The sequence below is a fragment of the Coregonus clupeaformis genome, chromosome 26 (genome assembly GCF_020615455.1).
Source record: "Coregonus clupeaformis isolate EN_2021a chromosome 26, ASM2061545v1, whole genome shotgun sequence".
Classification (NCBI taxonomy): Eukaryota; Metazoa; Chordata; class Actinopteri; order Salmoniformes; family Salmonidae; genus Coregonus; species Coregonus clupeaformis.
Genome location: NC_059217.1, coordinates 1690901 through 1712513, shown reverse-complemented (window position 1 = coordinate 1712513; position 21613 = coordinate 1690901). Strand labels below are relative to the sequence as shown.

Here is a 21613-nt window from a genome sequence, read left to right as displayed (position 1 = left end):
ACTCTATTAAAGAATGGAGCTAGCTATAAATACGCCTCTCTCTCCTTCACCAGATGCCTGGCTGATGTTAGGCTCCATCAGACACCATGTACGGGCTAAGGCAAAGCTATAAAGAACTCTGTATAGGACTAAGGGCTAAGGTAGCATCATGTCGAGGTAGTACCATGTTTTCAAACGCCTGGCTGATGGTAGGCTCTATCAGCCGCTGACTTTCCATCAGGCACTGGGTTAGACAAGGGATAAGACGTAAGAGCATAGAGACCTAAAGTATTCAAACAGGCTTGAGACTACACAGGTCTCAAGGTTAATAAAGTGGTGTTCAGCCTCAACCAAACTATAAAGCCTCTCCATACTGAACAGCGGTTGCTGTGTGGTGTCCACCTCCTGACTTTCTTCCTCCTCCATTTTCCCTCCTGCTGCAGAAGACGTTTGCGGCCAGCCCGTACTCGGACCCCATCACAGTGAAGCTCCACAGCGGTATGTCCCTCCATGCTGAGGACCCAGAGATGCTGTGGGTCATGGGCCCTGTCCTAGCCGTCGTACTCATCATCATCATTGTCATCGCCATCCTGTTCTTCAAGAGGTAAATACACCGCCACGTGGGTGCATGATTTCTGATCTGCTAATAGGCGGTAATTGTGGGCTAAAATGTTAGGTAGTGACATGGCATTGGCAGAACAATTGCTGCAATGAATGTGCATCACGGCACTCTAGCGTTTGATGTGGATAGTTTTTCACAAGTGCCCGCAACTGTACATGCATGCTTGTGTTCTCAAAAAAGTGATATTACTGCTAAGGACAGTTAGGACACAACTGATAACTACAAACTTTGATAGTATGTGAAATTTCGAAACTTGTGTATGCTTTAAATGCAGGATGTTATACTAATTTTGGCTTTTCATCTAGTAGAATTCGCTACACAATTGTGAGGAGGAGAATCGTCTTTCCAGACTCACGTGTGTAGTAATGTGTGTGTGGCGCCGGAGAAGATGGCTGTCGTTTTACAGCCCTCTAACGAATTGTACTATTATGTCTGTTTTTATGCGTTATTTATAATTTATTCTGTACATAATGTTTCTGCCATCATCTCTTATAACCAAAAATACCTTCTGGATATCAGGACAGCAATTACTCACCTCGTATTGGACGAAGATTTTTTCTTCAACGAGTTGGACGTGAAGGATATCCTACAGACACCCGACAAGGCCCAAATCCCCGTCATTCGCAGGAGAAAGAGACAGAGATATCGTGGACGTAGGTCGGGGTGCCTTGTAAGGATCCGACGGCGAGCGAGTAAACTGCATCTTCCATCAATCCCATTAGCCAATCTTCAATCATTTGAAAATAAATTGGATGACCTAAGATTACGGTTATCCTACCAACGGGACATTAAAATCTGTAATATCTTATGTTTCACCGAGTCGTGGCTGAACGACGACATGGACAACATACAGCTAGCGGGCTATACGTTACATCGGCAGGATAGAACGGCTGACTCCGGCAAGACAAGGGGTGGCAGTCTGTGTATATTTGCAAACAACAGCTGGTGCACAAAATCAAATACTAAGGAAGTCTCGAGGTTTTGCTCGCCTGAGGGAGAGTATCTTATGATAAGCTGTAGACCACACTATTTACCAAGAGAGTTTTCATCTATACTTTTCATAGCTGTCTATTTACCACCACAAACCAATGCTGGCATTAAGATTGCACTCAATGAGCTGTATAAGGCCATAACTAAAAAGGAAAACGCTCATCCAGAGGCAGTGTTCCTAGTGGCCAGGGACTTTAATGCAGGGAAACTTAAATCCGTTCTACCTAATTTCTACCAGCATGTTAAATGTGCAACCAGTGGAAGAAAAAAAACTCTAGACTACCTTTACTCCACACACAGAGACGCATACAAAGCTCTCCTTCGCCCTCCATTTGGCAAATCTGACCATAACTCTATCCTCCTGATTCCTGCTTATAAGCAAAAACTAAACCAGGAAGAACCAGTGACTTGGTTAATAAAAAAGTGGTCAGATGACGCAGATGCTAAGCTACAGGACTGTTTTGCTAGCACATACTGGAACATGTTCCGGGATTCTTCAGATAGCATTGAGGAGTACACCACATCAGTCACTGGCTTCATCAATAAGTGCATCGATGACGTCGTCCCCACAGTGACCGTACGTACATACCCCAACCAGAAGCCATGGATTACAGGCAACATCCGCACTGAGCTAAAAGGTAGAACTGCCGCTTTCAAGGAGCAGGACTCTAACCCGGACGCTTATAAGAAATCCCGCTATGCCCTCCGACGAACCATTAAACAGGCAAAGAGTCAATACAGGACTAAGATTGAATCGTACTACACCGGCTCTGATGCTCGTCGGATGTGGCAGGGCTTGAAAACTATTACAGACTACAAATAAAAGCACAGCCGCAAGCTGCCCAGTGACACAACCCTACCAGACGAGCTAAACCACTTCTATGCTCGTTTCAAGGCAAGCAACACTGAAGCATGCATGAGAGCACCAGCTGTTCCGGATGACTATGTGATCACGCTCTCCGAGCATGTGCTGACCAACTGGCAAGTGTCTTCACCGACATTTTCAACATGTCCCTGACTGAGTCTGTAATACCAACATGTTTCAAGCAGACCACCATAGTCCCCGTGCCCAAGGACACTAAGATAACCTGCCTAAATGACTACCGACCCGTAGCACTGACGTCTGTAGCCATGAAGTGCTTTGAAAGGCTGGTCATGGCTCACATCAACACCATTATCCCAGAAACCCTAGACCCACTCCAATTTGCATACCACCCCAATAGATCCACAGATGATGCAATCTCTATTGCACTCCACACTGCCCTTTCCCACCTGGACAAGAGGAACACCTACGTGAGAATGCGATTAATTGACTACAGCTCAGCGTTCAACACCATAGCGCCCCAAAGCTCATCACTAAGCTAAGGATCCTGGGACTAAACACCTCCCTCTGCAACTGGATCCTGGACTTCCTGACGGGTCGCCCCCAGGTGGTAAGGGTAGGTAACAACACATCTGCCATGCTGATCCTCAACATGGGGGCCCCTCAGGGGTGGTCAGTCCCCTCCTGTACTCCCTGTTCACCCATGACTGCATGGCCAGGCACGACTCCAACACCATCATTAAGTTTTCCGACGACACAACAGTGGTAGGCCTGATCACCGACAATGATGTGACAGCCTATAGGGAGGAGGTCAGAGACCTGGCCGTGTGGTGCCAGGATAACAACCTCTCCCTCAACGTGACCAAGACAAAGGAGATGATTGTGGACTAAAGGAAAAAAAAAGAGGACTGAGCACGTCCCCATTCTCATCGACAGGGCTGTAGTGGAACACGTTGAGAGCTTCAAGTTCCTTGGTGTCCACATCACCAACGAACTATCATTGTCCAAACACACCAAGACCGTCATGAAGAGGGCACAACAAAGCCTATTCCCCCTCAAGAGACTGAAAAGATTTGGCATGGGTCCTCAGATCCTCAAAAATGTTCAGCAGCTGCACCATCGAGAGCATCCTGACTGGTTGCATCACCGCCTGGTATGGCAACTGCTCGGCCTCCGACCACAAGGCACTACAGAGGGTAGTGCGTACAGCCCAGTACATCACAGGGGCCAAGCTTCCTGCCATCCAGGACCTCTATACCAGGCGGTGTCAGAGGAAGGCCCTCAAAATTGTCAAAGACTCCAGCCACCCTAGTCATAGACTGTTCTCTCTGCTACCGCACGGCAAGCGGTACCGGAGTGCCAAGTCTAGGTCCAAAAGGCTTCTCAACAGCTTCTACCCCCAAGCCATAAGACTCCTGAACAGCTAATCATGGTGGAGGAGAAATAATGGTCTGGGGCTGTTTTTCATGGTTCAGGCTAGGCTCCTTAGTTCCAGTGAAGGGACATCTTAACACTACAGCATACAATGACATTCTAGACAATTCTGTGCTTACAACTTTGTGGCAACAGTTTTTGGAAGGCCCTTTCCTGTTTCAACATGACAATGCCCACATGCACAAAGCGAGGTCCATATTGAAATGGTTTGTCGAGATTGGTGTGTAAGAACTTGACTGGCATGCAAAGATCCCTGACCTCAACCCCATCGAACACCTTTGGGATGAATTGAAACGCTGACTATGAGCCAGACCTAATCGCCCAACATCAGTGCCCGACCTCACTAATGTTCTTGTGGCTGAATGGAAGCAAGTCCCGCAACAATGTCCCAACATCTAGTGGAAAGCCTTCCCAGAAGAGTGGAGGCTGTTATAGCAGCAAAGGAGGGACCAACTCCATATTAATGCCCTTGATTTTGGAATGAGATGTTCGACGAGAAGGTGTCCACATACTTTTCGTCATGTAGTGTATGGAGAGCCAATCTCCATTATGTCAACAGACCTGTTGGCGCAACAGGAACTTTAGGTACTTAGCAACCAAGAGGTTGTGAGTACAAATCCCAATAGAAGATGAGTCCCAAGTAATCCAGGGGACCATGACACAACGTTCTAAAAACGTTCTTGTGGGCGTCCCTGGAACCAATTGGGAACTAGACAAAGCCTGCAGGGGACCATGACTGTTTAAATTGAATTCAAGTCAATTATGCATTTTAAGTTAAATATTCTCAATGACATTTGATACCTGTGTTTTCACATGCTCTAATGTTTTCACGTATAGTTTCATGGTATCACATGTAAAAATGTTACATGCCCATGTTGTCTCATTTATTTCACATGAGAGCACGTTTTCAGGTGCTCACACATGTTATCACATTAACTTCACATAAAATCACGTGGTTCTTTGTAGTTCAGTTGGGAGAGCATGGTGCTTGTAATGCCAGGGTAGTGGGTTCGATTCCAGGGACCACCCATACGTAAAATGTATGCACGCATTACTGTAAGTCGCTTTGTATAAAAGCATTTGCAAAATGGTATTTGTTATCACGTGATATTCATGTGGTTTTTCCATAATTGGACTCAATGCAATTGTGCATTAGATGACACATTCTCAGGATGGGTGAGCCTAGTATGTTGATATTTGTTACTTACTGCATTCTAAATACTGTTGTGCGATCATCACACAGCATGTAGTTTTAGTAAGTAGTAGGCAAGACACTTTTCAAGCAATGATCTGTATCTCAGAAGTTTGTGTTTTTCAATGTTTATCTAATTTCTGTCTCCTTGAATGATCATCTGAGAGCCCTGGAGGTTTTATGTTATTTACTCTTTTACTTAACTTACAACCATAAAGAAAGTTGTATTGAAGATTTATTAGAAATGACATTTATTCATTGGAGTTCAGTGGTTCCTCCATCAAGACAGATAGACGTTCATCTAGCATCGGCCTGAAGTCCTATAGGCTCTGTAAGACTCTCTCCTTGGAGTTGGCATAGATATGGGAGTTATCTCAGTCAGGTAGCCTGTGGCCCTGCTCTCCCAGGCAGATAAACAGTTGGCTCAGCCGCGTTTTCTCTGCTCTCTTTGAATGGGGCTGTCCTTTGAGATTCTAACTGAGCTAGCGTAAGAGAGAAGGGGAAGAACAGGGGATCCAGATGCTTCTTCCGCTAATAATGACATCTTAGCAAGCAAGCACACTGCTGGGATGAGACGAGCTGGTCCTCCTTTTTCTGTCGCCTTCTATCTGTTCAACTTTCTTCTCCTCTTTTGTCACCCTTCTCTCTTACTGGTTGTTCAGTCTTTGAGTTGCTGGGGTTGGGGTAGTGTAGCTCTCCTTACTTCTCAGACGCTTCAGCCCTGCTTGAACAAAAAAGGGAATCAGGTGCTCGACTGAAGGCAAGCATTCCAAAATGTTTGGCCTCGCCTTAATTCTCCTTACTCTGGCGATCAGAAGGAGCCAGACCTCAACTCGCGCTTACACAACAACCCAGGAAAGTAGTGAGCTGAACTCAGCTGAACTAATAATTCAAAGTATCTCTCTGTGGATAAGTCCAGCCAAGGCTGACTTAGATGGCAGGAGGGTGGAGAATTTCTTCACAGCAAATGAGAATAAATCTTTTGAAGTGGCCCAATTTAACATGCCTATTTGACTGCATAGGCATATAGCTCTCTGATGTCCATACCAGGAGACATTGCAACTTTGTATGACTTGGATGTCATTTTGCTAGAATGAATTGTCCTGAAATATAAATGAATGTAAACTCAACAGAATACTATACAAGAGGCAAATCTATAGACATTTCAACAGTTGCAAAAGCATATGAGGTGAAACAGAGCTTATTATACAGTGGCTTGCGAATAATTCACCCCCCTTGGAATTTTTCCTATTTTGTTGCCTTACAACCTGGAATTAAAATTGATTTTTGGGGAGTTGTATCATTTGATTTACACAACATGCCTACCACTTTGAAGATGCAAAATATTTTGTATTGTGAAACAAACAAGAAATAAGACAAAAAAACTGAACTTGAGCGTGCATAACTATTCACCCACCCAAAGTCAATACTTTATAGAGCCACCTTTTGCAGCAATTACAGCTGCAAGTCTCTAGAGGTATGTGTCTATGCTTGGCACATCTAGCCACTGGGAATTTTTCCCATTCTTCAAGGCAAAACTGCTCCAGCTCCTTCAAGTTGGATGGGTTCTGCTGGTGTACAGCAATCTTTTAGTCATACCACAGATTCTCAATTGGATTGAGGTCTGGCCTTTGACTAGGCCATTCCAAGACATTTAAATGGTTCCCCTTAAACCACTCGAGTGCTGCTTTAGCAGTATGCTTGGGGTCATTGTCCTGCTGGAAGGTGAACCTCCATCCCAGTCTCAAATCTCTGGAAGACTGAAACAGGTTTCCCTCAAGAATTTCCCTGTATTTAGCGCCATCCATCATTCCTTCAATTCTGACCAGTTTCCCAGTCCCTGCCAATGAAAAACATCCCCACAGCATGATGCTGCCACCACCATACTTCACTGTGGGGATGGTGTTCTCAGGGTGATGAGAAGTGTAGGGTTTGCGCCAGATATAGCGTTTTCCTTGATGGCCAAAAAGCTCAATTTTAGTCTCATCTGACCAGAGTACCTTCTTCCATATGTTTGGGGAGTCTCCCATATGCCTTTTGGTCAATGGCTTTTTTCTGGCCACTCTTCCGTAAAGCGCAGCTCTGTGGAGTGTACGGCTTAAAGTGGTCCTATGGACAGATACTCCAATCTCCGCTGTGGAGCTTTGCAGCTCCTTCAGGGTTATCTTTGGTCTCTTTGTTGCCTCTCTGATTAATGCCCTCCTTGCCTGGTCCATGAGTTTTGGTGGGCAACCCTCTCTTGGCAGGTTTGTTGTGGTGCCATATTCTTTCCATTTTTTAATAATGGGTTTAATGGTGCTCCGTGGGATGTTCAAAGTTTCTGATATTTTTTTATAACCCAACCTTGATCTGTACTTCTCCACAACTTTGTCCCTGACCTGTCTGTAGAGCTCATTGGTCTTCGTGGTGCCTCTTGCTTGGTGGTGCCCCTTGCTTAGTGGTGTTGCAGACTCTGCGGCCTTTCAGAACAGGTGTATATATACTGAGATCATGTGACACTTAGATTGCACACAATTATGTGACTTCTGAAGGTAATTGGTTGCACCAGATCTTATTTAGGGGCTTCATCGCAAAGGGGGTGAATACATATGCACGCACCACTTTTCCGTCATTTATTGTTTAGAATTTTTTTAAACAAGTAATTTTTTTACATTTCACTTCACCAATTTGGACTATTTTGTGTATGTCCATTACATAAAATCCACACAAAAAATCCACTTTAATTACAGATTGTAATGCAACAAAATAGGAAAAACGCCAAGGGGGATGAATACTTTTGCAAGGCACTGTATGATAACCCCATCCTCATCTGTCTACACAATGTATTAGGATAACATAGTTGATACCAGGATGTTAGTTGCAGGATGCAGCCTACTGTATTTCCATTGAGCTAGTACAATATCTAACTCAAGTAACCTAAAGGAGTAGAGTGCACCATCATCAAACCTGTCCAACTGCAGAGAATATAATTATCTCTTGAATGCACCATACAGCAGATATATAGATCCTCCTTTTTTCATATGCATCTGAAGAGAAGGGGTTGTAAAGAAAAAACTGATATTAAAACACTCATTAAAGATGATCATGGTGGCAGAGATTGAGATCTGGGCCCCTAGAGGAAAAACTCATTTTCGAAATGTCAGCATTATTATCTGAATAAAACCGCAGGGCTGAGAGGGTGGAGGAGAGAGGGAGGGAGGGAGGGAAGGAGGGAGGGAGGGAGGGATGGAGGGATGTGTGAAGTAAAGAGCTTGTATTAGCCAGGTGCTGTTCCCCATCCACTGCTTCTATGCTTCAACCCTGTAATTGAATCCTCCTCTCTCTCTCTCTCTCTGTCTCTCTCTCTCTGTCTTCTCCCTCGCTCACTTTCCCCCTGCTTTCTGTGGACGCAGCAAACAAGAAAGGTTAGTACTTCTCTCCTGTTTTACACCCTTACACAACTTTCCCCCCTCTCAACCCTGGCTTGGCTGTCAATCTGCAGCACAGGTCTCCTCTCCCCTCCCATTAAGGCGTCAGCATGCTTCATTTCGGCTGGCTGAACGAGTGTGCTTGCATAGTCCATTAAATGACCTTTGCCCCCCCCAAAAAAACTGTTTTTACATCTAACTAAGATGTTTGGTGCAGTATTTTTCAACTGAAAATGTTTGCATGAAACCGATTTGTCTCTTGTTGAATGACAACAACATTTTTATTGAAGAATCCCTGCTGTTGACCAATCACCGACGAATGGGAGTAGACTTCGGCTACTGACTTCGGCTTCCCTCATATTTTTTGTTGTTGTGCCCGAACAACTGGAAAGACCCTTGCCGAGACACAAACAAACAAAAACATCACAAAATGTAATCATAATATATGCACAAACTGTTCCAAACTGTTACAGCTGGGAAGCATGCGGACGGACGCCTTTACTCCTCTCCTCTATAAGATGTGCTTCTGGGTCAGGCCGCTCCGCTCTGTTCTGACTGATGCCTGATGTAAAGTCAGATTGACAGACTGACATGCTCTTTCTTTCTGCTACACTGTCAAGATCACACATAGTGATGTCCAGTACGCAAACAATTCATTTTCTTTTTTTTTACTGACTCGAAAGTCATGATTCGTTTTTTCTTAGTGACTTGTTCATTTTAGTCGTTAGTTTGACCTGCTGGCAGCAGGATTGATACACACTCCTCCGGCTCAGCGGCTCCAGAGATGTGCTTCGACCAACAACTGTCTGTCATAAATGCGCAAAGGAAATTAGATCATGCTGCAGGCAGCATAGAGAAGAAAAATACATGTTTAGAACTGATAATTGATAACATGGTGCAAGATTGAATGCAATTAATTGATTATTGAATGTTATGATGTACAGCTTGGTAGAATCAAAACATACACAGCCTCTGCTCAACAAACTCTAACTCGAGAACAAATCGTTTGGGGGGGCTGCAGTTCGCGAACGATATTGTGTTCATCACCCTCACGATTGTCAAGCAATGCATTCCTCCAACAGTCGTTCACAATCTAGTCCGGTTGTGGCCACAACTAGACCTTGTTTCAAATGTATCAAGACATAATCTTATTTGTATGCCTAGCGATCAACAAATGTAGGCCTACATTGTTTAAACGACAAGTCTCAGTCACAAATGACAGCTTCAATAATAATTGGTGAACGACACGTGAACAAGAGGCTTGTAGAATAATGACGTTTTTCTATTTTCAGTTCATCGTTTGCCAGTAGGGGGTCCAGCCTGCCATCTATGGTGAACAAGAGGCTTGTAGAATCATGACTCTTTCGAGTTTTCAGTGCTCTGGGCATTACTGACTCAAATGAACTAAATTAATCGCAAGATTGGTTATTTTGACTTAACTTACCATCATTATCACACATCACACCACTATGTCTTGTTTCTTTGACTGTGTGTGTGTGTGTGTGTGTGTGTGTGTGTGTGTGTGTGTGTGTGTGTGTGTGTGTGTGTGTGTGTGTGTGTGTGTGTGTGTGTGTGTGTGTGTATGTGTGTCTTTAACTATACTTGTGGACAACTGGGGACATTTTGTTAGTCCCCACAAGATCAAATGCTATTTCTAGGGGGTTTAGGGTTAGAATTAGGGTTAGGAGATAGGGTTAGGTTAGGGAAAATAGGATTTTGAAGGGACTGAATTGAATGTCCCCAAAGCTTAGCTGCGCAAGACTGTGTGTGTGTGCACATCCATGCATGTAGTGTTTGTGCGTGTTTACAGCCAGCTTTAGTGATTTTATTTTGTGATCTCGTTGAGCTGTGTCTCTCAGTAGTTTGATCTATCTCTCTGAGAGATCATAGTCTGTGGTTTCTCCCTCACCCTGTTCCCTCCACCATCACCCACACACACCTGCAGCCCTGACGCCTTGCAAACTAAATGCCAAAGTTGGAGTTCAAATTATCTGTTGTTTCCTAGGCAATAGTCAGAATAACAAAGCGCCCTTTCCCTCCCCACACTTCCTTATTTCATGCCTCCATGCTTTATTACGATCTCCACCTCAATCCTCATCTCTCTGTCCATCTCCATGGCTGTGTCCCAAATGGCACCTTATTTCTTATAAAGTGCACCCCTTTTGAGCCTTATGGGCTTTGGTCAAAAGTAGTGCACTGAGTTAAGTTTAGGGCTAGTAACATGACTGACACCTCCCATAGACAGCTATGATAGCATGGCAGCACTAATAGTTGCCCCTGAGAGCGAGTCAGGTGAGCACATCAGCAGCAGCACTCATCGATCGAGGCTGCTGCACTCAGAGACATGTTAGCGTAATGTTGGCGCTACCCAGAGAAATGAACAGAGGCTTTAATGCATTAGCGTGGCAGCACCTGTAACATGTAAACACTTAAGACCTCAGTTATCATGCTAGCGCTAGGAGACGTGTGGTGCATTGGAAATGGAACCTTCTCCAGATCCTTCAGGTTTCGGGGCTGTCGCTGGGCAATACAGACTTTCAGCTCCCTCCAAAGATTTTCTATTGGGTTCAGGTCTGGAGACTGGCTAGGCCACTCCAGGACCTTGAACTGCTTCTTACGGAGCCACTCCTTAGTTGCCCTGGCTTTGTGTTTCGGGTCGTTGTCATGCTGGAAGACCCAGCCACGACCCATCTTCAATGCTCTACCTGAGGGAAGGAGGTTGTTGGCCAAGATCTCGCGATACATGGCCCCATCCATCCTCCCCTCAATACGGTGCAGTCGTCCTGTCCCCTTTGCAGAAAAGCATCCCCAAAGAATGATGTTTCCACCTCCATGCTTCATGGTTGGGATGGTGTTCTTGGGGTTGTACTCATCCTTCTTCTTCCTCCAAACACGGCGAGTGGAGTTTAGACCAAAAAGCTAAATTTTTGTCTCATCAGACCACATGACCTTCTCCCATTCCTCCTCTGGATCATCCAGATGGTCATTGGCAAACTTCAGACGGGCCTGGACATGCGCTGGCTTGAGCAGGGGGACCTTGCGTGCGCTGCAGTGTTACTAATGGTTTTCTTTGAGACTGTGGTCCCAGCTCTCTTCAGGTCATTGACCAGGTCCTGCTGTGTAGTTCTGGGCTGATCCCTCACCTTCCTCATGATCATTGATGCCCCACGAGGTGAGATCTTGCATGGAGCCCCAGACCGAGGGTGATTGACCGTCATCTTGAACTTCTTCCATTTTCTAATAATTGCGCCAACAGTTGTTGCCTTCTCACCAAGCTGCTTGCCTATTGTCCTGTAGCCCATCCCAGCCTTGTGCAGGTCTACACTTTTATCCCTGATGTCCTTACACAGCTCTCTGGTCTTTGCCATTGTGGAGAGTTTGGAGTCTGTTTGATTGAGTGTGTGGACAGGTGTCTTTTATATAGGTAACGAGTTCAAACAGGTGCAGTTAATACAGGTAATGAGTGGAGAACAGGAGGGCTTCTTAAAGAAAAACTAACAGGTCTGTGAGAGCCGGAATTCTTACTGGTTGGTAGGTGATCAAATACTTATGTCATGCAATAAAATGCAAATTAATTACTTAAAAATCATACAATGTGATTTTCTGGATTTTTGAAAAATTACAGACCTCTACATGCTTTATAAGTAGGAAAACCTTCAAAATCGGCAGTGTATCAAATACTTGTTCTCCCCACTGTATATATACAGTGAGGGGAAAAAAGTATTTGATCCCCTGCTGATTTTGTACGTTTGCCCACTGACAAAGAAATGATCAGTCTATAATTTTAATGGTAGGTTTATTTGAACAGTGAGAGACAGAATAACAACAACAAAATCCAGAAAAACGAATGTCAAAAATGTTATAAATTGATTTGCATTTTAATGAGGGAAATAAGTATTTGACCCCCTCTCAATCAGAAAGATTGCTGGCTCCCAGGTGTCTTTTATACAGGTAACGAGCTGAGATTACGAGCACACTCTTAAAGGGAGTGCTCCTAATCTCAGTTTGTTACCTGTATAAAAGACACCTGTCCACAGAAGAAATCAATCAATCAGATTCCAAACTCTCCACCATGGCCAAGACCAAAGAGCTCTCCAATGATGTCAGGGACAAGATTGTAGACCTACACAAGGCTGGAATGGGCTACAAGACCATCGCCAAGCAGCTTGGTGAGAAGGTGACAACAGTTGGTGCGATTATTTGCAAATGGAAGAAACACAAAATAACTGTCAATCTCCCTCGGCCTGGGACTCTATGCAAGATCTCACCTCGTGGATTTGCAATGATCATGAGAACGGTGAGGAATCAGCCCAGAACTACACGGGAGGATCTTGTCAATGATCTCAAGGCAGCTGGGACCATAGTCACCAAGAAAACAATTGGTAACACACTACGCCGTGAAGGACTGAAATCCTGCAGCGCCCGCAAGGTCACCCTGCTCAAGAAAGCACATATACAGGCCCGTCTGAAGTTTGCCAATTAACATCTGAATGATTCAGAGGAGAACTGGGTGAAAGTGTTGTGGTCAGATGAGACCAAAATGGAGCTCTTTGGAATCAACTCAACTCGCCATGTTTGGAGGAGGAGGAATGCTGCCTATGACCCCAAGAACACCATCCCCACCGTCAAACATGGAGGTGGAAACATTATGCTTTGGGGGTGTTTTTCTGCTAAGGGGACAGGACAACTTCACCGCATCAAAGGGACGATGAACGGGGCGATTTACCGTCAAATCTTGGGTGAGAACCTCCTTCCCTCAGCCAGGGCATTGAAAATGGGTCGTGGATGGGTATTCCAGCATGACAATGACCCAAAACACACGGCCAAGGCAACAAAGGAGTGGCTCAAGAAGAAGCACATTAAGGTCCTGGAGTGGCCTAGCCAGTCTCCAGACCTTAATCCCATAGAAAATCTGTGGAGGGAGCTGAAGGTCCGAGTTGCCAAACGTCAGGCTCAAAACCTTAATGACTTGGAGAAGATCTGCAAAGAGGAGTGGGACAAAATCCCTCCTGAGATGTGTGCAAACCTGGTGGCCAACTACAAGAAACGTCTGACCTCTGTGATTGCCAACAAGGGTTTTACCACCAAGTACTAAGTAATGTTTTGCAGAGGGGTCAAATACTTATTTCCCTTATTAAAATGCAAATCAATTAATAACATTTTTGACATGCGTTTTTCTGTATTTTTTTTGTTGATATTCTGTCTCTCACTGTTCAAATAAACCTACCATTAAAATTATAGACTGATCATGTCTTTGTCAGTGGGCAAACGTACAAAATCAGCAGGGGATCAATAACTTTTTTCCCTCACTGTATATATATATATTTCTCTCTCTCTCCCCCCCTCTCTCCCCCTTCCTCCTCTCCTTCTCTTTCTTTCTCTCCTTCTCTCTACCCCATCCCCCTTTCTCCTTTCCCTCTCTCCCCTCCCTTTCCCTTCCCCACGTCCCTCCCTCTCTCTCCCTCTACTCCCTCTCTCCTTCCTTCCCTCCTTCTCTCTTTCTCTCCACCTCTGTAATTAGCCAGCCTTGCTAGTCTGTCACTGCGACTGATCTGTTAATTGCTCAGCCTATTTGTTTTCACACGTTCATATGGGGGAAATTAGAGTTTTTAATGAGCGTAAACCTTAAACTGTGTCACCACTTCCCCCCCAGCTGTGTAGACAGAGAAGTGGGCCCTCCACACATAAACGGCCTCAGTGTTATCTAACATCAGCATACTGTAAACTCAGGTTGCGTCTCAAATGGCACCCTATTCCCTTTATAGCGCATTACTTTTGACCAGAGCTGATGGCTGTGGCTGTGGTCAAAAGTAGTGCACTATATAGGGGGTAGGGTGCAGTTTGGGACATAAAACAAATTTACTTACTGAAGTGGCCCTCCTGTAGCTCAGTTGGTAGAGCATGGCGCTTGCAATGCCAGGGTTGTGGGTTCGATTCCCACGGGGGGCCATTATGAAAAATGTATGCACTCACTAACTTTAAGTCGCTCTGGATAAGGGCGTCTGCTAAATGACTAAAATGTAAATGAAAGTGTTTTATGTTTACTGTATTTATATTGTATATTCTATGTTGACTTTGTGTCTTGTGTCCGTCTTGTACATTGTCTATTACTGGAAGCACTTATTCATTAAGTCAAATTCCGGGTATGTGTCAATGTACTTGGCAAATAAAGTGATTCTGATCTGACTCTGAAGAGTAGACGTGTGCCTCTGTTTCAGGAAGTTACACATCTCAACAGACACAACATACTGTTAACTTTTAACTACCTGCAAATTGAGCATTGTCTTGGTATCCGGTTGTTATATCTAGCCTAGTTGTAAAAGAACGGACATCTGCACAGTTTCACATTGAACATCACTCTGTCGTTTAATGACATGTGCCACGCATTCTGACAACCCATTCATCCGTAACGCAGCACACTGTCGTAAACCATAACAACGTACAGTACGACGTACAGCACGTCGTACCATACATAACACCGGTATCTTCCACATCAATGCAGAAATAAACAGATGTCAGTCTTTGGGTTGGGTTCTGATGGGTAATCTGTATAAGAGGTTGACCATCCCAAGCCAGCAGGCCATTGCTGTATGGTTACATTCCAATATCTGAAGGCCTTCTAGCATACCCCTTAGCATACATTCCTAATGCATTACATTCTATGTAGTAGTGTGAATATTGGAACAGAGTATATACTGTGTTTACAACTCCTCTCATGGCCTTTCCTCTCTGCCTCTCTCCCCAGGAAACGAGCATCTCCCTCTGCCAAGGATGAGCACTCTGCTGGGGTGAAGGACTCTCTGCTGGCCCACTCCTCTGACCCTGTGGAGATGAGACGACTTAACTACCAGACACAAGGTATAGACACACACACACACAAACACAAACTCACCCAGACACACACACACACACAAACACACACACACACAAACTCACCCACCCAGACACACTAGCAAACCAGACTGATCACTAGACACATACTTTGAATTCGGACGTTTGAAAAGGTCCTGAGAATGTCGATAGGCCTTCCTCGGCACTCACCCCAAAAATGTACAACGATTGCCCGACAGTGGGAGCAAACTCGTGATGCTCGGAGTCGGAGCACGCTGCTTAGACCACTGCGCTACCGCAGTTCACAATGTTCTAGCAAGCCGCGAGAATACTGTGAATACTGATGATACCTGATGCGTCGTTTTAAATTATTTTTGTTTTAAGCCTTCCCCAAACCATAGCCCTAACCTTAACCACCCGGAATTAACACATAAAGTTAACCCTTTGAGTTGTTTCTGTTTTAACCCTGTAACCACGCGGAATTAACCCTGTAACCATGCAGAATTAATGCGTCAATAATAGATGTTCATCCATAATATGTCGAATTTCAAAGGGAAACCTTGAGATCTTGTTGAGACAAACAACCCACACAGACACACTTATATTCAAATTTAGTAACCATGGCCAAACTTTCCACTTCAGTGCCTGCAGACAAATCTCCAACAAGGTTGTTTATAAAACCTGGACTCTAGCCACCTCCACTGGTCACACTCCTACGCTATGATAAATTCTGTTAAATGTGTATATTTTTGTCATCACTTTGCTAGGAGAAGCAATTTAATGCAGAAGATGGAATAGAAAAACCCTCTGAGTTCTCAGTTTATATGCAGATGATTCAGCTAAATTAGAACAATATCATTTACATTTACATTTTACATTTTAGTTATTTAGCAGACGCTCTTATCCAGAGCGACTTACAGTTAGTGAGTGTATACATTATTTTTTTATTTTTCACACTGGCCCCCCGTGGGAATTGAACCCACAACCCTGGCGTTGCAAACGCCATGCTCTACCAACTGAGCTACATCCCATATCAGACGCTGGTTATTTCAAATTAAAGATAGTCGGCAAATAATTGAATGTCAACAATCATCAGTGGAATGTACCTGCTTTACTGCACAGCAAATTCTCCAGTGTAATGATTTATTTATTTTTACACCGTGTTAAATCAACACTGAAAGTATTGACTTTGTGGACCTTTATAGACAACGGAATAGTGTTAAATTAACATACTGCTTAGTTTAAACCCTTATTCAAATATTTCCCAGAGTGCCTTGCATTTCGAATAAATTGTAGAGTTACCACCCATCAAATTTACATTTTAGTCATTTAGCAGACGCTCTTATCCAGAGCGACTTACAGTTAGCGCATACATTATTTTATCGAACCCACAACCCTGGCGTTGCAAACACCATGCTCTATCAACTGAGCTACATCCCCTGCCGGCCATTCCCTCCCCTACCTGGACGACGCTGGGCCAATTGTGCGCCGCCCCATGGGTCTCCCGGTCGCGGCCGGCTATGACAGAGCCTGGATTCAAACCAGGATCTCTAGTGGCACAGCTAGCACTGCGATGCAGTGCCTTAGACCACTGCGCCACTCGGGAGACATCAAATCAAATCAAATGTTATTTGTCACATGCGCCGAATACAACAGGTGTAGACCTTACCGTGAAATGCTTACTTACAAGCCCTTAACCAACAATGCAGTTCAAGAAATAGAGTTAAGAAAATATTTACTAAATAAACTAAAGTAAAGAAATAAAATAAATCAAGAAGTAACACAATAAAAGTACATAACAATAACGAGGCTATATACAGGGGGTACCGGTACCGAGTCAATGTGCGTGGGTACAGGTTAGTCGAGGTAATTTGTAAAGTGACTATGCATAGATAATAAACAGCGAGTAGCAGCAGTGTCAATGTAAATAGTTAGAGTGGCAATTTGATTAATTGTTCAGCAGTCTTATGGCTTGGGGGTAGAAACTGTTAAGGAGCCTTTCGGTCCTTAACAGCTTGCGGTAGCAGAGAGAACGGTCTATAACTTGGGTGACTGGAGTCTTTGACAATTTTTTGGGCCTTCCTCTGACACCGCCTAGTATATAGGTCCTGGATGTCAGGAAGCTTGGCCCCAGTGATGTACTTGGCCATATGCACTACCCTCTGTAGAGCCTTACGGTCAGATGCCAAGCAGTTGCCATACCAGGCGGTGATGCAACCGGTCAACCTTCGCTTTCTTGGGCACAGGGACTATGGTGTTCTGTTTGAAACATTGTAGGTATTACAGACTCGGTCAGGGAGAGGTTGAAAATGAGTACACGTCCTGATAATCCGTCTGGCCCCACGGCTTTGTGAATGTTGACCTGTTTAAAGGTCTTGCTCACATCGGCTACGGAGAGCGTGATCACACAGTCGTCCGGAACAGCTGGTGCTCTCATGCATGCTTCAGTGTTGCTTGCCTCTAGCCTTTAGCTCGGTGCGGATGTTGCCTGTAATCCATGGCTTCTGGTTGGGAAATGTACTTACGGTCACTGTGGGGACGACGTCGACGATGCACTTATTGATGAAGCCGGTGACAGGTGGTATACTCCTCAATGCCATTGGATGAATCCCGGAACATATTCCAGTCTGTGCTAGCAAAACAGTCCTGTAGCGTAGCATCCGCGTCATCTGACCACTTCCGTATTGAGCGAGTCACTGGTACTTCCTGCTTTAGTTTTTGCTTGTAAGCAGGAATCAGGAGGATAGAATTATGGTCAGATTTGCCAAATGGAGGGCGAGGGAGAGCTTTGTATGCGTTTCTGTGTGTGGATTAAAGGTGGTCTAGATATTTTTCCCTCTGGTTGCACATGTGACATGCTGGTAGAAATGAGGTAAAACGGATGTAAGTTTGCCTGTGTTAAAGTTCCCGGCCATTAGGAGCGCTGCTTCTGGATGAGCATTTTCTTGTGTGCTTATGGCCTTATACAGCTCGTTGAGTGCGGTTTTAATGCCAGCATCGGTTTGTGGTGGTAAATAGACGGCTACGAAAAATATTAATGAGAACTCTCTCGGTAGATATTGTGGTCTACAGCTTATCATGAGGTATTCTACCTCAGGCGAGCAATACCTAGAGACTTCTTTAATATTAGACATCGCGCACCAGCAGTTATTGACAAATAGACACACACCCCCACCCCTCGTCTTACCAGACGTAGCTGCTCTGTCCTGCCGATACATGGAGAAGCCAGCCAGCTCTATATTATCCATGTCGTCGTTCAGCCACGTCTCAGTGAAACATAAGCTATTACAGTTTTTTATGTCCTGTTGGTAGGATAGTCTTAGTCGTAGATCGTCCAGTTTGTTTTCCAATGATTGCACATTGGCCAATAATACGGAGGGATGTGGTGGTTTACCTACTCGTTGGCAAATTCTTACAAGGCACAGCCCTCCTCCCCCTTTTCCTCCATTTTTTCTTCACACTGATGACAGGGATTTGGGCCTTGTCTTGACAAAGCAGTATATCCTTCGCGTCGGACTCATTAAAGAAAAAATCTTTGTCCAGTTCGAGATGAGTAATCGCTGTTCTGATGTCCAGAAGCTATTTTCGGTCATAAGAGACGGTAGCAGCAACATTATGTACACAATTAGTTACAAACAATGTGAAAAAACAAACAAAATAGCACAGTTGGTTAGGAGCCTGTAAAATGGTGGCCATCCCCTCCGGCTCCATTATAATGACTGTATTTGTTAGTGACAGAGACATGGTTGTTGCATTCATCCATTTTCAGTCCTCTGGACTTGAGATCCTAAGTGAATATGTTATCATTAAAAAATTGTATTATATAACACAATACCATACACATTTCACAAGGCCTTATTTTGAGGGCCTAGTTTTACCCTAATACAGGGACCTGAAACTCATACACATCACTTTGAACCAAATCCACGCCAATCATTTTCCAGCATGCTCCATTGCAGGTTGGTTTTTAGAATTGTTTGTTTCAATATCTATACTTGTTTATGTACATTGATGCATTGATTAATCTTATGCTACACCAAGATTTAAAAAAATAAACATACATTTTTTGCACCCGTTACTGAAAAGTTTGTTCCAGTTTAAATGTCTTAGGTAGTCTCCTCACAATGTTCCTAATCCTGGCAGTCATTCCGAATGCAGATTGCTGATTAATACAAATGCCAACTGTTGGATATCCTAACTCTGCCTGGATTCCAATAGGAATTACAAATCACTTTGCAAACTGGCATAATGTGACTTGCAGGTAGGATTGGAAAATTACGGTACATTTCCCAGGTTTTCCAGAAATCTGAAATCCTTCAACCAGTCAATTTTGCAACCCGGGGCCTCCCGAGTGGCGCAGTGGTCTAAGGCACTGCATTGCAGTGCTAGAGGCGTCACTACAGACCTGGATTCGATCCCAGGCTGTGTCGCAGCCGGCCGCGACCGGGAGACCCATGAGGCGACGCACAATTGGCCCAGCGTCGTCCGGGTTAGGGGAGGGTTTGGCCGGCTGAGATGACCTTGTCCCATCGCACTCTAGCGACTCCTTGTGGCGGGCCAGGCGCATGCATGCTGACTTCGGTCGCCAGCTGTACGGTGTTTCCTCCGACACATTGGTGCAGCTGGCTTCCGGGTTAAGCGAGCAGTGTGTCAAGAGGGTCGTGTTTCGGAGGACACATGGCTCTCGACCTTCGCCTCTTCCGAGTCCGTACGGGAGTTGCAGCGATGGGACAAGACTGTAACTATCAATTGGATATCACGAAAATTGGGGAGAAAAAGGGGTAAAATAAATTACAAATATTGCAACCCTACTTCCTTCCTGGCCTGAGGTATGAACTGGGGTACAATTATGCACTTACATTTACATTTAGCAGACGCTCTTATCCAGAGCGACTTACAGTTAGTGAATACAAATTTTTTTTATTGGCCCCCCGTGGGAATCGAACCCACAACCCTGGCGTTGCAAACACCATGCTCTATCAACTGAGCTACATCCCTGCCGGCCAATCCCTCCCCTACCCTGGACGACGCTGGGCCAATTGTGCGCCGCCCATGAGTCTCCCGGTCGCGGCCGGCTGCGACAGAGCCTGGATTCGAACCAGGATCTCTAGTGGCACAGTTAGCACTGCGATGCGGCGCCTTAGACCACTGCGCCACTCAGGAGACATAAGGTATAACTTCAAAGGTATAAAGGATGACCTTAAAGAGTACCACTACAGTGACAAGTTATTGTACCTTTTTAGGGACAAATATAAACTTTTTTTTGTTGTTGAGTGTAATACAATGGCCTGAAACTCATGGTTTAGGCCACATGGGGCCTGCAAGTCACATTATGCTGACTTACAAGGTGATGTGTATGTCCTATTGGAATCCAGCCATTGTAGGGATATACAACTTTTGGAACCTGTATTCAGAATGGGTTGGGAAGACTAAGCTATGAGACTACCTAAAGCAGGGCTTTCCAACCCTGTTCCTGGAAAGCTACCATCCTGTAGGTTTTCACACCAACCCTAATCTAGCACACCTGATTCTAATAATTAGCTGGTTGACAAACTGAATCAGGTTAGTTTCAACTGGGGTTGGCGCGAAAACATACAGGAGGGTAGCTCTCCAGGAACAGGGTTGGAGAGTCCTGACCTAAAGCATCTAAACTGGAACAACCATTTCAGTAACAGGTGCAATAAGTCCAAGTAACATATTTGTAATTTATATTTGAGTAGCATGATATTAATTAAATAATCCACGTACCTGCACAAACAGATAATGAAACAAACAATTTTGAAAAATCAAGCTGCAATAGAGCATGCTGGAAAATATGATAATGATGTGTATGAGTTTCAGGCTCCTGTATTAGGGTAAAACTAGGCACTCAAAATCAAGCCTTATAAAATATGTATGGCATTGTGTTAAAGTGGCACTCCAGTCTCCTTTTCACCTCATTTAACATCTGATTTACTTAACAAAAGGCATCTCAATAGGTGGTCCAGGTAAGTCATGACATAGCACAAATGGGGGGACGTTTTCTCTTTTGTTGTCTATTGCTCTCTATTGTTCCTCACACAAGGGGGGAGGCCGATGACATCACGATCCCATCAAACCAACTTCTTGAATTCCCTGCTCCTTGAAGTTTGCAGTTGTGTCTAAAAACACTATTTTGCTCAAAACATAATTTTTGTGCCCTTTAGTGTGTGTACATTACTGTATTTTATACTTGGGATATCTCTTTTCAACAGGAAAAGTTCAAAAATCACTGGAGGATGTCTTTAAAGATATATATATATATATATATATATATATATATATATATATATATATATATTTATAACATATTCAAT

At 44.3% G+C, this 21613-nt stretch overlaps 1 protein-coding gene across 9 annotated transcripts in view; it reads left to right on the top strand.

Moving 5' to 3' along the window:
* Nucleotides 1–21613, top strand: part of LOC121540500 (receptor-type tyrosine-protein phosphatase F) — a 422639-nt gene that overhangs the window by 372564 nt on the left and 28462 nt on the right. For 8 of the 9 annotated variants that reach the window (XM_041849427.2, XM_041849426.2, XM_041849423.2 and 5 more), the window contains 3 exons: nt 423–583; nt 8433–8444; nt 15193–15305. In XM_041849427.2, the coding sequence (XP_041705361.1) occupies nt 423–583; nt 8433–8444; nt 15193–15305 (286 nt within the window). The remainder of the gene's footprint in view (nt 1–422; nt 584–8432; nt 8445–15192; nt 15306–21613) is intronic. The other variant, XM_041849428.2, reaches the window with a different exon arrangement.